Below are 22,979 nucleotides of genomic sequence, written 5' to 3' on the forward strand. Positions count from 1 at the left end.
TTAAGGTGTGCAATAAAGTTATTGCAATCTAGGACTCTCTTACATGTCAGCAATCTAGGACTCTCTTACATGTCATCCCAGTAAGACTATTTGCCTAGATGTGTGTAGTATCTTTTATTGCCATATAATGTTTATTAAACACGAGCTATAAAAGCTGGCTATCAGGTTTACATATAAGTAACATTGAAAATAAGAATTTTATATAATACCTATCTGATTTCTGACATTCTAGTGAAATTGAAAAGTTCATAAGAAATATTGACATTCCTGATGTTGATGTTACTTTTATATAACACAGCTTTTTGAATGAAGATTTATGGAACAAATATACCTACTTCCTTCATGTTATTTGAGTCATGACATTTGTTTAGATTTAAAAGGAAAACCTTAGGGGTCAGTGATAATAAAATATAAACATAACATTGTTTTACCTAAGCCAGACTCAATATTCTCATGTTTATGCCAGTTAAAATATATTGAAAATATTGAACCGAAAGTTAACAAGCACTGTCGATTTTAATATTAAATAGTACAAAAACGGCTAAATGAAAATAAATGGGAAAAAAAAATTATGCTCCGGATATGTAAACAATGTTGTTTCCACAATAATATGTTTAATATAACCAATGGAATAATCAAAATAATTGATAATGCATGTTGTCATAGCGTACCGGCGTACGTTGTTGTTAGTAAACAATAACATATGACAGACCGATCCGTTAGCAGTCGCAATTTACCAGAAATTTCTACACTTATTAGTCTCGAATATGACAAAAACCTGGCTTACTGAGCCCTAAACCGAACGAGAAATCAGCAATTAAGTTTTTATTGGACCTATGACTGATAGCAACCATGTGGTGATAACGCGCCAAAATTATATTGTATTTATATGACGTATCAGACTGACAGAAGTAAAGTTTCTTCTAAGCTAATTTAAAAAATCCCTAAAAACAATTTTTTTTTATATAAAGCCGCATTATCATACAATGTAGTATTTATTCGACAAATAATATTTTCTGATAGTGAAACGCCCCTAGCGGTAAGAAAACGCAACATAAACATAATGGCCGACACACAGTAGTTTCAATAAATATCTAAATGCGCAAATTACTTACACATTCCTCCTCTTTTTCCATTCCAGAGGGCATTTGAGGTACTGCACGATTAATCGCCGAGTAGTCCGGTAAATCCGGAAGCTCCTCGGCGAGATATATGGGCATTGGCTTCGACGCATCCAGGGCCCTCGCCCTAAACGAGAGCTTCGACATTTTGTTGACAGAACAAAACACGCTAGCGTCGACACAAAAATGCACTCATAAAACACTTTATAGCTCCTCCAGGAGGTCCTAAAGGACCGTAAACTGAACTTAACACACTCTAGTTCGTTCCCATGGTTAATTTTTGCACGCACTCAGTCACAATTAATGAAAAACCGTAACGAAACTTTACATATTGGGCGTACTTTACAGAAAGCCATCATGGCGGCTTTCCGTTTGTCGGACGACCATGACCAACTTCCACCTAGCACGATGTGCGCGGGAAGGAAACACGCGGAAACTTTTGTAGCAGTTTTGTATCTATTAATCCTTTTGGAACGAAATTAATTACAAAATATATTTTAAACATTCAATTTAATTATAATATATTTATGTACTGTATCTCTATATTAAATAAGTTGTATTTTTAAATAACGCAAAAATATAAAATAGTGTGTTGACTCCATTTGTCACTTCGAACCACAGACATTTTGTTTCGTTTTTACAATGGCGCTCAGATTGTTGCCAGTGATAATTAACCATACAGCCAAAAGACTATAAACCATAGACAATATCTTTTTTTTTACGTTTCTTCTGAAAATTGAACCAGACGGGACAGATTTTTTACAATCTGAATAAATTGACAATTTAATTGTGTTGTGGGTTGTGAACGCAAATATAAATTGACTCGCCGATCCCACTTGATTCGATTGTAAACCGTAACAGACTACCGCACCGCACCCCGACCTTAGTGCGCCTCACCCATAAGTGAGAGCGTTAAAGAGATATCTCTTTCTTGCGGTGCGGTGCGGTAGTCTGTTACGACTTTAAGATTATGAGCGATGAAATAAGTTGTTGCGTAAGTACGGTTGCAAAAATACCAATTTTCGACGCTAGTATATATATTTATGACGCTAGTAGTATATAATCAAGTGGAATCAGCTTGCCATTTTTTTTGCAACCACATCGCGAAATAAAATTGACAATTTAATCAGATTGTGCGAAAAATTGTACCATCTGTTTAATGCTTGCACACGGCGCATGTAGCTGGGTAATAGTACTAACTGACAGGCGTACCGGACTACAACCTTGGTCTAGTCTGCCTATCTCTTTCTCGCTCTCACTCATAGACACACCACACACACACACACCTACGGCCACAGACCTATCATTCGCTAACGCAAATCTAGTTCTGTGCGTACGGCGAACCACCTTATCGCGATAATGGCCGTATGAAAAACGCCATCTCCACTCCATTTAACGCGTTTCCCGTTAGTAGATATTAGTAAAGTTCATTACATAGATTTAAATAAAGTTCAAATTATCGTGACGGGCGAAGCTTTAAGCATGTGCCAGACGGCAGACAACCAGTTTCTGCAACATGACCTTGGTAGAAAAACAGTTGTTTTAAGCCATGTAGCAAGTGGTTAAAACCAAATTCTGCATGACCTTTAAACGTCCTGCTAGACGGGCATGCTATGCCAACTAATGGCAGAAGCGGTGTTTAAAATCGTCTAGCCGCTTGGTGTAAACCACTCGCTTCTACCAAGGTCATGTTGCAGAAACTGTGGTTGTCTGCCGTCTGGAACATGCTTAAGTTTTTTCAGAAGAGCTGTGGTGTCGAGGGATCTCACCAAGATCTGACTTCCGACTGTCAATACGGAGTTCGCGGGTTCAAATTCTGACTCGCACAGTTCGGTGTGCGAGCCACAAGCCGCCCCAGGAGACGCGAGTCACACGATACACGTGCGAAAAGGTAATTCGCAACTAGTGTCGATTTAAAACACTCCATTTGGTCGTTTTAATTTATCGCCACTCGTTGCAAATTTCCTACTTTTCGCACTAGTTGGTATGGCAGTTGTATAATACTAATTTCGTAGTATTTTCGTTTGGCGTTTGAACCATGGAGACTGTATAAGTTTGAACGATAGTACGAATGTCATCTTGGCTAGGCTCCCTCCCTGTACCTACAACTATCTTCTATAAGTTATAAGGGTCCTCCACACTCGTGCACGAAGCCGCGAACACGATATATACTCATGGACATATTTAGAGGCACGAATGCAAAAAAAACTTTAATTACTCGTTTACAGCACCTAAAGTAATTTCAAAATTAGTAATGAAACTTTTTTTTTGCGTTCCTCTAAATTTGTCCATGTGTAGCTGTAGACTACAAAGGTGCCATTTTCAACAAAAAGGGTACCTATTACGGTCGTCAATAAGGTCCTATTTACATATGGCTTCAATTTGAAATAAACCTTATTGACATTAACAAGACAACCGACAATGCGGTACCTTTTTGATTGAAAACGTCACCAATTGTCGTATAGGGGTAATTAATCAAATAACCTGTTATATGCAAATCTGTTTTATTACGCGATTCAATAAATAATTCTATCTTGTTAAGTAAACAGTGGATTATTCTTCCGTGATAACACATTTCCTATTATATAAACATTACGAATTTAACAGCTTAAGCAATTTGTATATGTAATATGACAGCTATTGTATATTATATGTATATTTTTTGTATTAAGTTGAAGTCATTATTATTCACAACGACGGGACTTATCGCGTAAAATATCGCAAGTTGAAAAATCGAATCTCGTGAGTGTTGTAGTGTGTCGATCCGGTGACATCCAAAGATAGATATAACTCCGTAATAGATGGATACAGTCTAAGGAAAAAACGTGCCTCGAAAATCACGAAAATTTGATTCTCGATCAGATGGCGCCACTGCCTTTGGCCTACTCTCGTATAGAAGGCTTTGACGGTTTCGTTTGTTATTTAACAATTTTAATGCATATCAGTTAATACAGAGCATGGGTCAAAATCATATAAAAATAATGAATGCAAATAAAAAAAATCATTTATTCATATTTATACATTTTATCTTATTTTTATAAATCTTCATTTTTAGTTTTAAAGTGTGTCGATAGATGGCAGTGAATTTAGGTACTGTGGTTACAAAATTTACTATGACAGTACCGCTCTATCCTATTATATTCTCTTTGCTAGTGCGCAAAACGTTCAAATTACTAAACAAGACCAAGTGCGGGTAGTTAGAAAAACTCGCGCCTAGATCGAGTCTTCTCCGAGACCACGGGGACAACGCCGTCCTCAAAACGTCGGAGGTAAATCTAAAACTTAATTTTACGCGATTAAGTCCCGTCGTAATCCATTTTATTTCACTCAAGTTTCATTCCTTTTTCAGATTTGATGAATTGTAAAAATATTAAAATACATTTCCGAGGGTATTTAGAACATTTGTGGCGTTCCATGCGTAAAGGGTCCTTATGCTCCATGTGCATAAGAACCCTTCTGAGATGGAAAGCCACATTTCAATTATTGTAAGACTTGCACAGTCGCCATCAAAAACCTATTCATACAGAGAGCCCAAAAATATCTAAACTAGCCTTGACGCCCTTGACAAGTCATGCTCAGATATTTATGAATAATTATTTCCCTTCGATATATGTACTTTTTAGGGTTCCGTACCCGTTGCCGCTATAACAACAAAATATCACATATTTGGCCACGGGTCAAGCAGTAGTATATTTAATATTACAATTTTTCTGCGAAAAGCGGCAACTTCGTTTAGCGCAGAAAATCTCTTTCTTTAAGCCCTATATCAAAGATAGATATAACTTATACTCTCTGCCTATATAATACCGATCGTAAGCAGAAGCAGCAATCCATACACACATTTACGGTACAAAACTTAACGAAATATTAACATTACATATAATTTCATAAGACATTTCGATTAATTCGGTGTATATACAAAATTGTGAGTTTAGAGTAATTGTGAGTCAGCTACTCTAATCTTAGAAAGTGTTTAAATTTGATATAATGTAATACTTGACTCATTCTGTGTTTGATATTATGTCAAGTGATCAAATCACAGAGCCATAGTGAACCGTACTAGTAATGAAACAAGGTTGACTTTTGTTTATAATAAGATTGTTAACCAAGGGATGAAAGGAACTTATCCCTGCCGAGGTTGTTTGGAGGGTGTTTGAAATGGTGCCTTTCACCCGAGCTAAACACTACTTTTCATTTCGAATACGAGGAAAGTAAAATGCATGTGTTTTTTTAAAAACATGACCCAAGTATAAATTTTTATAATGTTTCTTGAGGGTACTTTCAATTAACAATTTAGGCAAATGTATAGTTATTAATGGAATGGGGAGTTAACTTTCAGAATGGAAATTTTATAACAAATTTATTTAAACCCAAATTTCAATTGCTTATCGTTAAAAAAAAACGTACTTGGAACGTAAAATGCTATAGTGCAGAACGTATCATTTTCTGCACACCTTTTTTAGAACAACAATGACCCTCTTTCAGAGCATGGGAACTGAAAAATATTTTACAGTACATATGTTGCTACTTTCTCGCACTAGTGCGTCAAATAGCACTTTTCGTGCATATGTCGAAAGTTTAAAGGGCCATATGTACTGTAAAACGTTGTACGATACACGTGCGAATAGGTAATTCGCAACTCGTGTCGATTTAAAACACTCCCTGCGGTCGTGTTTTAATTTATCTACACTCGTTTCGAATTTCCTCTTTTCCGCACTTGTATCGTAAATAACTATTACAGTACATATGGTGCTACTTTCTCGCACTAGTGCGTAAAGAGCACTTTTCGTGCGTATGTCGAAAGTTTAAAGGGCCATATGTACTGTAAAACGTACGATACACGTGCGAAAAGGTAATTCGCAACTCGTGTCGATTTAAAACACTCCCTGCGGTCGTGTTTTAATTTATCGCCACTCGTTTCGAATTTCCTCTTTGTCGCACTTGTATCGTAAATAACTATTTTTGCTATTAGTGAGTTTTGTTTGTCAACTTGTCTATTAGAGGAATATTTTTTTTTGTAGTTAACAGCAGAAGTAGCTAAGCGGCAAGGATATTCAAAATGATCTGCACACACTTTTGTTTTAACAATAAACTAGTGACCCGCCCCGGCTTCGCACGGGTTAACCTAACCTTAACCTTCCTCAAGAATCACTCTATTGATAGGTGAAAACCGTATGAAAATCCGTTCAGTAGTTTTTGAGTTTATCGCGAACATACATACATAGGTATCGTCTTGGGTCGTCCCATTCGTTTGTTTTAGTCAAGTTCTCAAAGGACTATGTGTCAAAATGGTCCAAAAGCCAACAGAGTTGAAAGTTAGGTCATTTAGATATGTAGGTATTTCTATGTTCTTCATTTCGTTGTATGGGCACCAAGCGGAATTCCATTGCAGAACTGAGATATTGACATTTTAGTCAAAATGTCGTCACGAATGGCGGTGCGCGACTGCAGCAATTAATTTACTTACTTGAACTATTGCGTAGGTAATAAGAGTGTGTTTTGCAATGGAATTCCGCTTGGTGCCCATACAACGAAATTAAGCACAACTCTAATTTCTGTTGGTTTTTGGCTCCATACATTTGCTCATGGTCCTTTGACTCATTCTGCTTTCGTCACCCATTCTTTATTCGTAACTTTCGTTGGTAGTCGTTGTCATATTTGTTGCTTGTCTTTTCCTTATTCCGGCTCATTTCGGTTCTCGGCATCTTCTTTGGGCATGTTCGATGTTAGTCTCTTTTTTTGTCTCATTCGTTATTCGTCCTTTCGTCTTGTTCTAAGGTTCTTATTTGACCGCTTTTAAAATTGCGAGATCAATTTTAAAAGCGGCCAAATATTTGTTGGACATATTCTCTATTTTTTGTTTGTTTGTTTGGACGGAGTACTTTGTTCTATACGGTGTAGTGATTTGGGATAAATTATTTTGAACACCTTCCCGACTTAGTTACCACTGCTGTTTGTTTTCGAATTATTCCTATTTTTGATTCTAAGATTTCTAAGCATAGAGTTACTTTTTTACACGTTTAATACAAAACATGATTTGACTTTATTTTCATCACTTAGGCCTCATAAGCACGAGCGCTTTTTCAGCACGCGTTAAAAAAGCGCTTGACTCCGTGCGCACGCTAAATTCGATTTAACGACCAACGCTTTAAGTCGAAAATCCAACGCTTGATAAAAAGCGCCACCGCTTTCGTGTGAATAAATACAAATGTATCCATTTGTGTCATTTAAACGCTTTTTTAACGCGCGTTGAAAAAGAGCTCGTGAGGCCTCCGTCCTTTATATAAAATTGCGTCCCGATTTGCATTCGCGGCATTTTGTGGTATGCATCAGCAAATATGGACGCACCTTTAGCACAATAGTTTCAAGTTAGAAGATCGTTTTGTAATGCTATACAGTGCAGCTAAATCGCAAGTGAATTAGTATTTAGTTAAATCTAAGACATAGATGAAAATTACAGTAAATAGCATTTTGCTATCTATCACGCAGCAGACAAATTACTGTAAATTTGCACAACATTGCCAACCATGCTAAACATTGCCTGACATGGAAAGAAATTAACGGGAAAAAAATTACCAGGAAATATTTTTTCAGACAATAACTGGTTTTTATTTCAAGGTAAGTACGCAATGTTTGAGAAGGTAGGCAAAGTTGTGCCAGTTTAAGGTATTTTTACGCCTTTTTCATAGATTTCGCATATAAATCACAAGCATTACTATATTTCTTTCCCAACTATACAGATCGATTCACAAGATCTGGGACGAATGGAATGAATGAGTGAATGAAAATATCTATGTGTATATCACAAGGGCATGACACTCTTTGATAGAGAAAGATAGTCTTATTGCGATTCCTACAAGAGGAAAGAGTAAATAGTGCCATGCTTTGTCCTTATCACCGACCGGGTGGCATCATAGGTAGGAGGCGATGGCGAAATACCGAAATTTATGAGTGAAAGTGAAAAAATCCTATGCTGCCCAAATTTTATATGAATATTCTTTCTCTTACCCCCGGTCGCTCGGTGGCGCGTCTATAACTACTTGTATATACTATGTCTATGCTGTATACAGATTCAGGTGTCACTCATACAATGAAAGTTTCGGTCATTACATTCGAGCCAGCTTTCGTGAATCAGAGCTATAGAGCTGATTGAGCAAAACTAACCATAACTTATTTAGATTAAAAATGCACGAAAAGGAAATGTAATACAGTTTAATGATTTAAAATTAAAGCCACATACATATTTTCTTGTCCGTTTAGTACATTAAAAAAACATAAAATCTATTTTTATTACATTATTTCGTCAAATATACAATTATACTAAATACTAAACTAATTTTATTATCAATTTTGAACGTGCCTCGAATATTTTACTGTTGCTTATAATTTAAAAAAAGAATTCATTCACCAGAAACACAAAAGATTCAATCAATTAATAAATAATACAAAAACGAGTGTATACTGACTTAGGGGTCATGGGAGTATTGGTACAAAATATAAATTAGACGTAAAAAATTTAAATAAATTATAAAATAAACCGATTATAAGTACAGTACAAATATCCGCGCTAGCTCGTCACTTCCATTGTAGGGTCGCGTCACTATAACAAAAAAAAAATACTTGAAAAAAAAAAACCAGAGACAAGTAGTCATTGAAGACTTATAGTTTAAAATGATTCTCCTAGGCTAGTCGATAGCAGTGTTGGCCGAACGTTAATTGCAATTAACCATTAACCAGTACAAATAGAACCGTAAACAGCAAAGATAGATATAACTCCGTAATAGATGGATACAATCTAAGGAAAAAACGTGAATCGAAAATAAAGAAAATTTGATTCTCAATCAGATGGCGCCACTACCTTTGGCCTACTCTCGTAGAGATGGCGTTGACGGTTTCGTTTGTTATTTAACAATTTTAACGCATATCAGTGTAAGAACATGGGTCAAAATCATATAAAAATAATTAATATAATAAATGCAAATAAAAAAATCATTTATCCGTATATAAATACATTTTTTGATATTTTTATTTTTAGTTTTAATCGTGTGTCGATAGATGGCAGTGAACATACTGTGGTTACAAAATTTACTATGACAGTACCGCTCTACCTTATTATATCCTTTTTGGTAAACAGTAAAGGACGGTTACCGTTTACGGTTCAATTTGTACTGGTTAATGGTTAATTGTAATAACGTTTCGGCCAACACTGGTCGATAGTACCTCTGCCTATGAAGCAGCAGGTCCTGGCTTTGAATCCTGGTAAATGCATATATTTGTGTGCTCATCAGTATCACAAATATTTGTTCCTGAGTTATGGATGTTATCTATATGTGACATTTTCAACCAAAAGGTACCACATTGTCGCTTGTCGATAAGGTTGATTTCTAATTAAAGCTATATGGAAATAGCGCCTTATTGACAACCGACAATAAGTACCCTTTTGATTGAGAATGGCACAAATATTTAAGTACTAGCGACCCGCCCCGGCTTCGCACGGGGGCAATGCTGATGTATTATACATATAAACCTTCCTCTTGAATCACTATCTATTTAAAAAAAACCGCATCAAAATCCGTTGCGTAATTTTAAAGATCTAAGCATACATAGAGACAGACAGACAGCAGGAAGCGACTTTGTTTTATACTATGTAGTGATTTATCACAATCTATCTATTATATATAATTATCTTGTCGTCTGGTACCCACAACACAAGCCCTATGGAGCATGGAGACTATATAAAGGAGCCAAATCTCTATGTATGAAAAGTGTCCATCAAAAAACAGTAATTAGGCGGCGCCATACACCGAAATACTACCAAAAACAACCTACGTAAATTGGTCGGGTTATTTGTTGGTTCATGTTATACTTATGTCCCAGACCCTAACTAGCGCCACCGGAGAGGTTAGGAACTATTATTTAAAGCTGAAAGTGGTCACTTTTGCAACAATTCTGCCATAAGAGATTGGCATCCTTTTCTATACCATCCATACTATGGAGCTTACTTTGGGACTAGGTCGATTGTATTAAGATTCTGCCATTATATTTATTACAGTACATGTGTTGCTATTTTACCGCACTAGTGCGATAATAAGCTCATTACGCAATAAAGAATTATGAGGTGTGCAATAAAGAGTATAATGTATTGTACTATTATATGTTAATTACTTAGTTGTGGAATCAGCTCTGAATGGAGTCTTCGGACTGGTTGCTCCGGCAGTCACCAAGTGGTTGCACTTTCGATGGTTTGCTGGTTTTGCCCACGAATATCTCCACTTCCTGAAATGACAGTAGACAAGTGTAAAACTTAGTACATAACTAATAATATAGACGAGGGGTCGGTAAACCGCGGTACGCGAGCTGCATGCAGCTCTTTGGACGTATAATAGGGTATTTGATTGTATTAAATATTAATTTTTTAATTGTAATAAATTTTTCTACTCGTCGAGTATAATCTGTGTATTAGAACTTCATATGCAACACTACAACCTTACTCTTTTCAACGTTGGATAGTCTATGGCACTTCCGACTTAAGCATAAGAATTTTATCGATACGGTTTAGTCAATTATAAAAATTTTGAAAATAGAACTTCATACATTTGGTGGCCAAAATCGAGAAAAAAACTGTCTTAAAATGTAATTTAGCTTGAGCAGGTACCAGGGCCTCATGAGTTACGAGGAGGTGTCGTTGACCAACCCGCCGGGGGCGCCGGGCCCGGCGGCCGGGCGCGTACGAGTATGAAGGTATCGCGGGCTGCGGCAGCTCGCGTATCTTAGCTGTATACTTTGGTTTGTTTACCTATATGATTCTACTAGTTGAAATTATTATTTTTTTGTCTCGTAGAAAAAGTATTGTATACAATAGTGATATAATCAAGCTTTTCAATCCCGTACCTTACTTAAGCAACTCAGCAACCTTCGTTGCTTAAACACGGTACTCGACTGAAAAGCTCTCTATTATATCACGATTGTATAAAATACTGTTTTTTTTATAGAGAAACGTAGACAGCAGTTATTTTTTAATACAATTTTAATTATTAATTTTTTTTTAACTATAAAGAGTAGGTAATTTGAGTGTGACATCACACGTTAGTGTTTCATATAAATTGCATATCAGCAAAATCGTTACGACAGTTCGAAAAAAGAAACTGATTTGACTAGTAGTCAAATACCCTATTGTGCCTTTTCAAGAGACCCATGAATGAACACTTGACCTTTCTAAAACTGGTGATTTCTACTGGCTCATATTCTTAAGTGTGCTGACCTATACGATATGTATTTTTAGCCATCCTGTATACATACATTTATACAGAGTGGCTAAAAAATAAGTGCGTTCCCGTTGCCTGGGAGGTTTTGGGATTATCAATTTCAATACATTTGAAATAAAACTATGAAAACGGATTATATCGCGTATATTGAATTTATAATACATCCCGACGTTTCGAACTCTTTACAGCGTTCGTGGTCAACGGGTGACTGAGGAAAAATTACAAAATGCAAAAATACCCACATACTAAAATAATGAACAATCATAGACTACAAACTTTAAGGCTGGTTGTACATGCAAAATCGGTTCATAAGGCTAGTTATACACTATAATTATTTTTCAAGTAAAGATATATATATATACGCGATAAAAATAAACTATGCCGGCTCCAACCCTACACCACGGACCCGAGAAGATTTAATTCCCTCCTAAATTGTAGGAGGGTATCCCAATATGGGACCGGCAACAAACTCGGCGGGACACATCTTTTCAAAACATCAGAATGTCCAGCATCATCCAACACTACGGTCTCACAGTCTATGTCTCGCTTGCTCCTTTATCAGGTGGACTACAGGATCCCAAGCTGATTGAGATTAAGAAATATCCAAACTTTAATAGGGAAGATGGCTTTTCTCTACCACCAGCTTGGGATCCTGTAGTCCACCTGATAAAGGAGCAAGCGAGACATAGACTGTGAGACCGTAGTGTTGGATGATGCTGGACATTCTGATGTTTTGAAAAGATGTGTCCCGCCGAGTTTGTTGCCGGTCCCATATTGGGATACCCTCCTACAATTTAGGAGGGAATTAAATCTTCTCGGGTCCGTGGTGTAGGGTTGGAGCCGGCATAGTTTATTTTTATCGCGTATATATATATATCTTTACTTGAAAAATAATTATAGTGTATAACTAGCCTTATGAACCGATTTTGCATGTACAACCAGCCTTAAAGTTTGTAGTCAATGATTGTTCATTATTTTAGTATGTGGGTATTTTTGCATTTTGTAATTTTTCCTCAGTCACCCGTTGACCACGAACGCTGTAAAGAGTTCGAAACGTCGGGATGTATTATAAATTCAATATACGCGATATAATCCGTTTTCATAGTTTTATTTCATGAGTAACTATCGCGGTAACCGAAGACAATTTCAATACATTTATTTATTACCCATAAGTAAGTATGGTGGTGTAAGTAAGTATGGTCATAGAGTAACTTATACTAGAGCGGTACTGTCATAGTAAATTTTGTAACCCCAGTAAATTCACTGCCATCTGTCGACACACTTTAAAACTAAAAATGAAGATTTATAAAAATACGATAAAATTTACTTAAATATGGATAAAAAACATTTTTATTTGCATTAATTATTTTTATGATTTTGACCCATGTTCTTTCACTGATATGCGTTGAAATTGTTAAATAACAAACGAAACCGTCAACGCCATCTATACGACAGTAGGCCAAAGCTAGTAGCGCCCTCTGAACGAGAATCAATTTATTTTTATTTTCGAGGCACGTTTTTTCCTTAGACTGTATCCATCTATTACGGAGTTATATCTATCTTTGGTATGGTGGTGTAAGTAAGTGTGGTGGTGTAAGTATGGTGGTGTAAGTATGGTGGTGTAAGTAAGTATGGTGGTGTAAGTAAGTATGGTGGTGTAAGTAAGTGTGGTGGTGTAAATAAGTATGGTGGTGTAAGTAAGTATGGTGGTATAAGTATGGTGGTGTAAGTATGGTCGTGTAAGTAAGTATGGTGGTGTAAGTAAGTATGGTGGTGTAAGTAAGTATGGTGGTGTAAGTAAGTATGGTGGTGTAAGTAAGTATGGTGGTGTAAGTAAGTATGGTGGTGTAAGTAAGTATGGTGGTGTAAGTAAGTATGGTGGTGTAAGTAAGTATGGTGGTGTAAGTAAGTATGGTGGTGTAAGTAAGTATGGTGGTGTAAGTAAGTATGGTGGTGTAAGTAAGTATGGTGGTGTAAGTAAGTATGGTGGTGTAAGTAAGTATGGTGGTGTAAGTAAGTATGGTGGTGTAAGTATGGTGGAGTACCTGGCTGCCCTCGAGGCCCATGTCCTGCTGCGCGCGGCTGCAGCCCGCGGCCTGCTGCCTCTCGCGTGCGACGCGCCTGGAATATAGAAAAGTTTCAAATTTTACTATTCCCGCAGAGTCATGTATAGGGTTTATAAAACTGGAAGTCGTGAGTTCGAACTCATACAAAAAATATCATTTGTTAACTACTTATTTACCAATTAATCTTTTATAAATAAAAACCACTTATAGAAACATTGTTTCAATGCCGACAAGACGCAGTATTCTGATTTCCCTCATTTTTGGAAGATTAAACGGCAGACACTTTCGCAACACCACTTTAATTTTTTTTCTAATTATAGTCGAAGTTAGATTAGAAATTTTACTTCAATAAACTCCTTATAAATATGCCACGAGAACATACTCATACCAAGAATTCCTCAGACCTAAGAGGATATAATAGAATAGAGCGGCCCTGACGGCCCTGTCATAGTAAATTTTGTAGCCACAGTAAATTCACTGCCATCTATCGACACAAGATTAAAATTAAAAATATCAAAAAATGTATTTATATATGGATAAATGTTTTTTTTATTTGCATTAATTATTTTTATACATATTATTTTGACCCATGTTCTTTTACTGATATGCGTTAAAATTTTTATATAACAAACGAAACCGTCAACGCCATTTATTCGAGAGTAGGCCAAAGGTAGGGGCGCCATCTGATCGAGAATCAAATTTTCTTAATTTTCGAGACGCGTTTCTTCATTAGACCGTATCCATCTATTACAGAGTTATATCTATCTTTGCTCAGACTACAGGTTGATTCACGAAAGCTGACCCGAATGTAATGAATAAAACTTTCATTGTGTGAGTGACACCTGTTCAAGTATACAGTCCGAGACATCATTTTATTGGTTAATGTGATACACACATAGATATTTTCATTCAGTCATTCGTTCCATTCGCGCCAGCTCTTGTGAATCGACCTGTAATATTACCTCCTGTGTTCCAGCATGGCCTTCCTGTCGGCCTCGCGCTTCTCGGCCGCCAGCCGCGCCTTCTCGTTGGTGGCGCGCGGCGCGGCGGCGCGGGGGGCGGCGCGGGGGGCGGTGCGGGCGCGCGCGCGGGAGGGGGACGTCGCCGGTGTGGACGAGGACGGGGCCTTAGTTACGGGGGAAGGCTGGAAATTACAATTCCTTGATTAATAATGATTAAGACATTGATTTTATTAATAAGTCTGTATTTTCTGAGTATGAGCGCTGATGGCCTAGCGGTAAGAGCGTGCGACTTGCAATCCGGAGGTCGCGGGTTCAAACCCCGGCTCGTACCAATGAGTTTTTCGGAACTTATGTACGAAATATCATTTGATATTTTACCAATCGCTTTTCGGTGAAGGAAAACATCGTGAGGAAACCGGACTAATCCCGACAAGGCCTAGTTTCCCCTCTGGGTTGGACGGTCAGATGGCAGTCGCTTTCGTAAAAACTAGTGCCTACGCCAATTCTTGGGATTAGTTGCCAAGCGGACCCCAGGCTCCCATGGAGCCGTGGCAAAAATGCCGGGACAACGCGAGGAAGATGATGATGTATTTTCTGAGTATGTAAATTGTAATGTATATTGCGATTTGTGATTATTTGGAATGAATGTTTAATTTTAATTTTGTACAACTGTACTTTTTTGACTTTCATAGGTGCATCATGTTAATGCCTAAATTGAAAAATAAAGAAATTGAATTGAATTAATGATATTCTCTTAAACAACTTAATTAAGAATACGACAAGTTTAGTAGTTTAGTTAGTTAGTTTCAGTTGGGGAATATAATTTGTACCCATTATAGATGCAGGCGTAATATAGTCTGACCGGACCGACACAGATTCGATCGGTTCTTCTGTGAACTTTTAATTTAATATAATGAATTTTGTGTTATGTATGCCGTCACGTTGTATCTGTGTTCTGTAATTTGGCTAAATACTATATGGAATTCATTTCGGTTTATTTTATGTTTCTTTTCTTTTTGTCTGTTACCTGCCGTGATTTTTCTCACTATATGATCTCATCGGCAGATCAGCGCTGGAAGTCGCCAGCAACATGCTATGAGGCCATTTCGTGGCACATTATTTCTTTCTACGTTTTTCTTATATATTCATTGTCTTGTTCGTGTGTTTACAAATAAAAATATTTCTATTTCTATTCGCCATAAGTATAAAATTATCGAACTGTTGACCATCCATAGACACTATGCGCATTTGACTCGTTTGATGTTATGGCCTTAATCGCAAATTCAAACTTGACATTTTTTGCCAATAAACAGGGGGCTACACACGCTACTTATAATAAACTGTAAGCGATCTAATATGAATTTCTTACTCTGAAGATAATTACCTCTCTCCATCCATTACTCTTCAAAACAGCCAACTGTTCAAACAAAGTGTCAACCGCTGAGTTAGTTAAGTTAATATGTCTCACGATAGTTTAAATTCGATTAAATTCGAAAGTGTCAACATGTCTGCAAAACATGCAAAGCTGCATGGTGTGTCTACACCATGTCCCCGAACCTGCGAGGGTCGGCGACTGGTGAGGCTGTTCAGTATATATTGATAATTACCTCTCTCCATCCATTGCTCTTCATCGCAGCCAGCTGTTCAAACAACGCGTCCACATGGCGAACTTGAAGACACACCATGTCCCAGAACCCTCGGAGGTCGGAGACGGTGGTGGGGAACTGCTCGTCGCCGCGCGAGTTTATATTGTTGTAGCAGAGGCCTGGAATTAAAAAAAATGTTATTTAAGTGACAAGAACTCCAGCATTAGCGGTCCATATACAGGTGTCCTTAGCCGTTGGACAAAGCCGAAATATACATATGCATTAGGGTATTTAGAACCAGTATACAAAGTATCATAACAACCGGTGTAGCGGTTAAGAAGAAATTAACAAATTACGATTTTTTACTTTGGAACAGTCTGTATGTGTTAGTAGCTCCTGAGGTAACAAATAGTGTGAAACCTTCTTCGACCTTTTTGATTATCTTTTTTAATTATGACACTTTTGACAAATGTCATCATTGCCGCATTTTCAAACAAATTGTTAAAATTGTTATTCAGTATGTTTCATTTTGTTGTCAATTATTGAAAATAATAATTGATTGAATTAGCTGCCATACAAAAGCATTTCGTAAGGGGCATTCTCGTGGAAGGCCCTAATAACACACCTAAATAACGCAAAAAATTAGCATTTACCTTGGAATTGCTGCATTTTCTGTGTGGCCAGCAGGCGCGCCTTGCCGGACGCCGAGCGGAGTAGCCCGAGCACCTCCTCGCTCACCTCGTCCTCCTGAAATACCAACATGGCAGGATTAAAGATTTAGTTATTACTTTATAGGGCATACTTAGATAAATTATTACGCCAAAAATCCGTATAACATCATATATTTTTTTTATGTAGAGTTTCTAGGACTTTAAAGAGGCAATGAGGCTTGAATTGTGTATTTTTAATCCAGATTCTTGAAAGGGTTAAACTATGTCCAACCAGAAGAGAAGACAGCAAAATGTCATCTCACTCAGATCTAAAGCAGACAAACTGGAGAAGTACCTCCACCATCCGGAAGTTCACACTCATCATAATGGCACTACTATTTACTCTATAGGTATGTAATAAAATAAAATAAATCAGAGTCGGACTCGCGCACGAAGGGTTCCGTACCATTACGCAAAAAACGGCAAAAAAAAAACACGTTTGTTGTATGGGAGCCCCACTTAAATATTTATATTATTTTGTTTTTAGTATTTGTTGTTATAGCTGAAAACAGAAATACATCATCTGTAAAAAAAAATCAACTGTCTAGCTATCACGGTTCATGAGATACAGCCTGGTGACAGACGGACAGACAGCGGAGTCTTAGTAATACAAAGTGACTTGTAAACAGAGTGGTTCATGGGCCCCTAAGTTTACCATAAAAAATGGGAAACCAACCAACATTATGGCCTAATGAGGTCAGAAACCTATTAACGCCATTATGAACAAGGATTGTAGAAGACAGGTTGCAATGATAATGCTAGTGTGCTCTTAAATTGAGTTGCACAAGCTATCAAATAAAATACCTACAATCAAATAAAATACCTTATAATAAAACAAAGACGGCCTAGGACCACCTAAACTGCCCCCAGTATGAAACCTTGACCTTTGTAACAAAGCCGAAGTCTTATTTGCATATATTAAAACACTTCACACTTTGGTTACGTGACGCATCGTTTCCACACGCCATTTGATTATTTTATTTGTAAATAAAAGCTAAACTTTGTTAGTTAGCTTGAACCGACTTTGAAGGCTATTTTTAAAGAATATTGTCTTCGGTTACCGCGATAGTTACTCATGAAATAAAACTATGAAAACGGATTATATCGCGTATATTGAATTTATAATACATCCCGACGTTTTTTTTTAAAGAAGTTAAAGTTGTATAATTTGGATTATGTCAGATTTTATGGCTAAACCTTTTGTATTCTAGTATAGAAAAAAGCTTATATCCTAAGTAACAATCTTGAGAAATTCAAATTACAACTAATGGTATTTAAACTATTTAAGGTCTGGAGTCACATGTCTAGTTTAGCGCAATTTATTGTATAATAGTATTTTGCAGCAGAAACTGTGGAAGAGCTTGGGGGAGGCCTACACCACGGAGGCGACTACTATTACCTGAATAAACTTTGTCAAACTGATTAAATATGAATTATTATGTAATCAAATGTAATAGTAGAAATAAAGCCTATTTTTATTTATTTTGCAACAGGTAGATAATAAGGGTTCTTAAAATTCAAGGGCCGAAGTTACAAAACGAAGTTGAGTTTCGTAAAGATAGGCCCGAGAATCCTCCGTCCGGTAAACACCTAAAATTAGAAATAAAATCAAAGTAAATATTGGTTTGTAGATCTTTGCCTAGACTAGAAGTCAGGATAAAAAAAACAACAGTTGCATAATATTATATGAATATCCCTAAGAACACTGCTGTTAGGATCCTTATAACACTGCGCCGGGGCCCCGCGCACCGCGCTTCTTATGAAGTTGATTTCGATCTCACTGGCAGTCATTTAATCGACAAATAAGTGCTGGAGTAGAAAAAACATGTTCACAGAATTTGCATTTCAATGCACAGTCATTACTAGCTGTGTAGATGAAGTGTGCAAAATAATGGTAGCCCTTTTATCAAGATAAAAGCATACGCAATGCATTTTACGTTCGCTTCGCCTGCAGTTACTTCAGCTGCTAAGTTAACAGCGTTAGCAGTGCTAACTAAACTAATCATAAAAGATAATTTAACAGACTCTCACCTGTAATTTCTCCAACTCCTTATCAGCCGTAATCGCCAAGGCGATCAGCCGTTCAGTCTCTTTCTTCTCCAGATCCAAGAAGTAGTGGGCATCCTCCACCACCTCCTCCCCATTCACATTCACTCCGTTAGAGTCCTTCACTTCCTTAACTAACTCGGAACTGTCTAAACTTATCACAGATACACCATTGGTTACCACTTTCACATCTTCAGTCTTTTCGGGCTTGGGAATGTCTGCCTTCTGTGGGGATTCGGCCTTGAAATTCTTCTTTGGAGACGATATAGGCAGTTGGGCTCGGAACTCGGGCCTTAAATGCCTTAGGACAGGTAAGTTAGGCTCATCTCCATTGGTACTAAAATCGCTTTCATCACTAGATCGCCTGTGTGAGTACGAGTGAGAACAATTCAAAGATTTCTCAGTGAGTATTCTAGACTCTTCCTCTTCGCTTCTAGATTGGCGTTTTTGATTGAAGAAACCCTGAGCTAAAGCTCCTGGTCCATACAATCTTTCAACTCTTTGCTGTATAAAGCTTTTCATAGGACTTGTCAAAGTCTCTCCATTCTCCTTCGTAATTTCCATCCTCTTAGAGACTCCGTTAGATGAGATGGTGTAAGATTCAGAATTCATGAAGCAAGATTCCTTTCCATTAGTAGTGGTTTTTCTGAAGTTAGTTTCAGAATAGCTGGATTTGAAGGTAGCATTGTCGACTTCGTCAGTTTTGTGAAGCATGGCAGTCGCAAAGGACTTGCTCTCTGTGGACATGAAGGTTCTGCTGGTCGTCGTCATGCTTGGGCCCAGGAAGTCGTTCTTAAGCTGCTTGTTTTCGGCCGCCATGAACGCATGTGATGGTGACGTGGCGAGGTAAGGGTCCGTGTGCGCCTTGGCAGGCGCTTTCGCTGTCAAATCGACGCGAGTATCATGAGGTCCGAAGGTGGGGACCAACAGCTTATTAGCGCTGACTGGGACCGGGACCAGGAGGGAGTTATTCTCGCTTTTGTACTGGTAAGTATGGGTGATAGGTCTTATGGGTGAAGCTTCTCGGCTTTTATTGATATCTTGTCTTAATTTAGAGTCATATGTAGTTAAATTAGTATAACCATTGACGGAGCAAGCTAGATTTAAATAAGAAGGTTTTTTATGTGGTATCTCGTCTCGCTTTTTATGGTGTCCTCTTGAGCGGTGGCTGCCTGAGTCGACGTGTACTTTAGGTGGTGGTTTGAGTAAGTTGTCAGATCTCTTAGGTGTGGGGGTGAGGTCCTCAGGGGTGCGGGTGGGTGTGATTATGGGGGTGGGACGGGGGCTGCTGAAGGGCTGCGCGGAGGCTCGCTCCTGGATGCGGGAGGTGAAGTCCCGGATGCGGCTGGTGGTGGATGACGGCGTCAGCAGGTTCAGACTACCGGATGTTGTATCTGGAACGATATAAAACATTGTTGTTAGCTGTATTGTATATTTATTTTATTAGATTAGTTGGTGTTTTTCAAATTATGTATAAAATATTAATTACTCATAGTAAAATATGAAATATATTAATAACGGGTCACTCACGTAATTTAAGTCGAAAAACGCTTGACATGTTTCACTCCCTACCAAGTGTCATCAGTCATGCGCCGGTCCGTCACCGTCAACGCAAGCTCCTGATGACACTCCTCGGTATGGAGTGAAACATGTCAAGCATTTTCCGACTTAAAATATGTGAGTGACCCGTTATTAATATATATTTAATGTCTAATTATCTATATCATTTATAGTGGTGGATTTTATTGTGGTGGTAAGATTACAAATAAATTAAAAAAATATATTATTTTAAGAACAATAACTCAGTTATTTAATTAGGTACAGCTCTACAGTAGAAAAATATTCACTTAACCTATTCGACGCCGTGTCAAACACAAAAACAGTCATCCAGACGCCACGTCACCGTGTCAAAACTGAAATTGAATTTTTGTGCATATGCCTGTAGGTGTATGTTGCTGTCTGGCTGTCTTTGGCGTTGACCTACGGTGCGTATATATCGGTCATTGGCGTCCAAAAGACTAAAAGGTATCTTGACACCACTGAGGAGCCATTTTATGTTAAGACATTTTAGTTGCTGTGTTGCTGAGTGGAGACAAATAAACTAACTCCTCTACGTATTAATATGCGTAATTAAATTATCTACACTCTTGTTAAATACAGATGAGTATTTAGCATATTGAAAGCGACCTTAACCTGAATAGATACTGTGTATGCTAATTCCTTTTCATAACCAGTTGCAGCTCAACTCATGCACGTTTCCAGATTGCTGCATTTATAATGAGGTTATCTATTGTTTTAGTTGTGTAAAGTATTACATTACATTTTACGAATCATTCTGTCCATGTAATAACACAAACTCTTAAAAGAAAACATGTGTCATTTTTTATAAGAAATTTAATAAAATCCTTGACCTTTTATAGAATCAAAATAACTCATCAACTGTCGCTTAGAACTGTGCATAACATTAACTATATTTTAATACATAATGTTTGAATAAACCATGCATAAATAAACATAAAACTCACAACATAAAAACATAGAGAAATAATCACACATAATGACATAATTCAAAACACACACACAATGTCAATGAGAAACATTGTAAATCTGAAGTGATATTGGAGTACAACTATACCTAGTTTGTTATCAACTTATCAGTATCTATGATAAGCTGTTATCAGTTAGTAAACCATTTATCAAAAGGCCGGTTTGTGACGTTTTAATTACATCACACAATGTTTGCTTTCCAATCAGTTGAGAAGGCCTGCACCTCTCGCGTCGAATTTCGAATGATTGTTTGTGTGACAGTTTCATCATTATAAAAAATGATTTCTAATCGTCAACTTTAATGGTTGACGTATAAAGCCACTAAATCAAGAAAAACGATGCTAGGAAAAACTGATAAACAATGATGTGCAGTTTAGTTACCAGCAATGAAGGCTATAATATAAATAATAAAGCCTTTGTAAACCAAACTATAATCGCTTACTTTTCACACTTATTCCTCGCACTTATTTGCTATTAATTTATCCTCCCCGTACAGTAGAACCTGCTCAATATGCTCGTAAATGTAACTTGGGACTCCGGTAGAGTTCCGATTCTATTCTTACGGTAGATGTCGCTATGGCTAAGGCATGTAAAACAAAAGAAAGGAATGGTTAAAATTCACATGCTTATGCTTAACTTCAGTAGCTCAGTTGTTTAAGAGCAATCGGACCAGTGTTCCGAAAGGTGGCAAGTTCGAGTCTTGCCCGAATCAGTAAATTTTTCCTTTAATATAAAAAAAATATTATAGTGATCAAGTTTAATATTATTTGGCGTGAAGCGTTCAGAATCTTCTTACGCGGATTTTCTGAATTTTTATGACACTATTATTGTTTTCAAATCATTCACAATAAGGTAGAGGTATTTTTATACTTGGCATGATTAATCTGTCTTGTACATTAAATATTAGTTAATAAATTTAAACATCATCAAGGTTATAAAAGCAATCATTCACAAAAAGAATACATAATCTAGAAAATGATGTCATAGTCTCATAAGGATTTTATAACCTTTTGCAGCTATGTAAATACCTTATTGATTTGTTTATAATCAAGGACTGTAGATATCAAGCATTGCACTATATGTATGCATGTTGCTGATTATTTATCAGATAATTAATTTAATAGCAGTATTTAAGCACAGTATATCCTATGTATGCAAGACTTATGCTCATTTATATAATTAATAAAATACTTTTATTCAAAGTTTGCAGAAAGTTACATAATAATGCTTAGAAAGGAATTGAAACCCATCAATCAAGAAAAAATTAATGAAAAATAAAAAATATCTCCAAACATTTTATGTGATAGCTACTTCACATAGACCTAGAATTTACATAGATGAGCTATACGCGTGCGCTCGTGAGGGACAGAACATACGTAATGCGACAATATGATTGGTCGAGTAGATTTGTAGCCCACCATAAACCATACTAAATCTACAGTGGGGAATAAAAAAAAATTGAGACTGTGACAAGGACAAACAATAACAGCACGTTCTCTGCTACTCCTACTGAGAGATACATAAGACTATCCCGTTCGGTCATTTCCCCCCACCCCTCCAGTTATACTAGATTCATGCTATTAGATTATTTTAAACCGGGTCACTCACGTATTATTAAGTCGAATAGCTCAACATGTTTCAACATGTCATTTTTGTTGTTTTGGTTTTAGAAATTA

At 37.1% G+C, this 22,979-nt stretch overlaps 1 protein-coding gene across 1 annotated transcript in view; it reads right to left on the reverse strand.

The window, feature by feature from the left end:
* Nucleotides 1-8,315: 8,315 nt before the first annotated feature.
* The window catches only part of LOC134752787 (uncharacterized), a 46,846-nt gene continuing 32,182 nt past the window's right edge, over nucleotides 8,316-22,979 (reverse strand). Inside the window, exons 4-10 of the mRNA XM_063688492.1 lie at nucleotides 18,742-20,150; nucleotides 16,654-16,747; nucleotides 16,022-16,179; nucleotides 14,415-14,596; nucleotides 13,432-13,507; nucleotides 10,287-10,397; nucleotides 8,316-8,721 (exon numbers count right to left, since the gene is read on the reverse strand). Of these exons, the coding sequence (XP_063544562.1) occupies nucleotides 10,299-10,397; nucleotides 13,432-13,507; nucleotides 14,415-14,596; nucleotides 16,022-16,179; nucleotides 16,654-16,747; nucleotides 18,742-20,150 (2,018 nt within the window). The 3' untranslated portion in view covers nucleotides 8,316-8,721; nucleotides 10,287-10,298. The remainder of the gene's footprint in view (nucleotides 8,722-10,286; nucleotides 10,398-13,431; nucleotides 13,508-14,414; nucleotides 14,597-16,021; nucleotides 16,180-16,653; nucleotides 16,748-18,741; nucleotides 20,151-22,979) is intronic.

The sequence above is a fragment of the Cydia strobilella genome, chromosome 25 (assembly GCF_947568885.1).
Source record: "Cydia strobilella chromosome 25, ilCydStro3.1, whole genome shotgun sequence".
Classification (NCBI taxonomy): domain Eukaryota; kingdom Metazoa; phylum Arthropoda; class Insecta; order Lepidoptera; family Tortricidae; genus Cydia; species Cydia strobilella.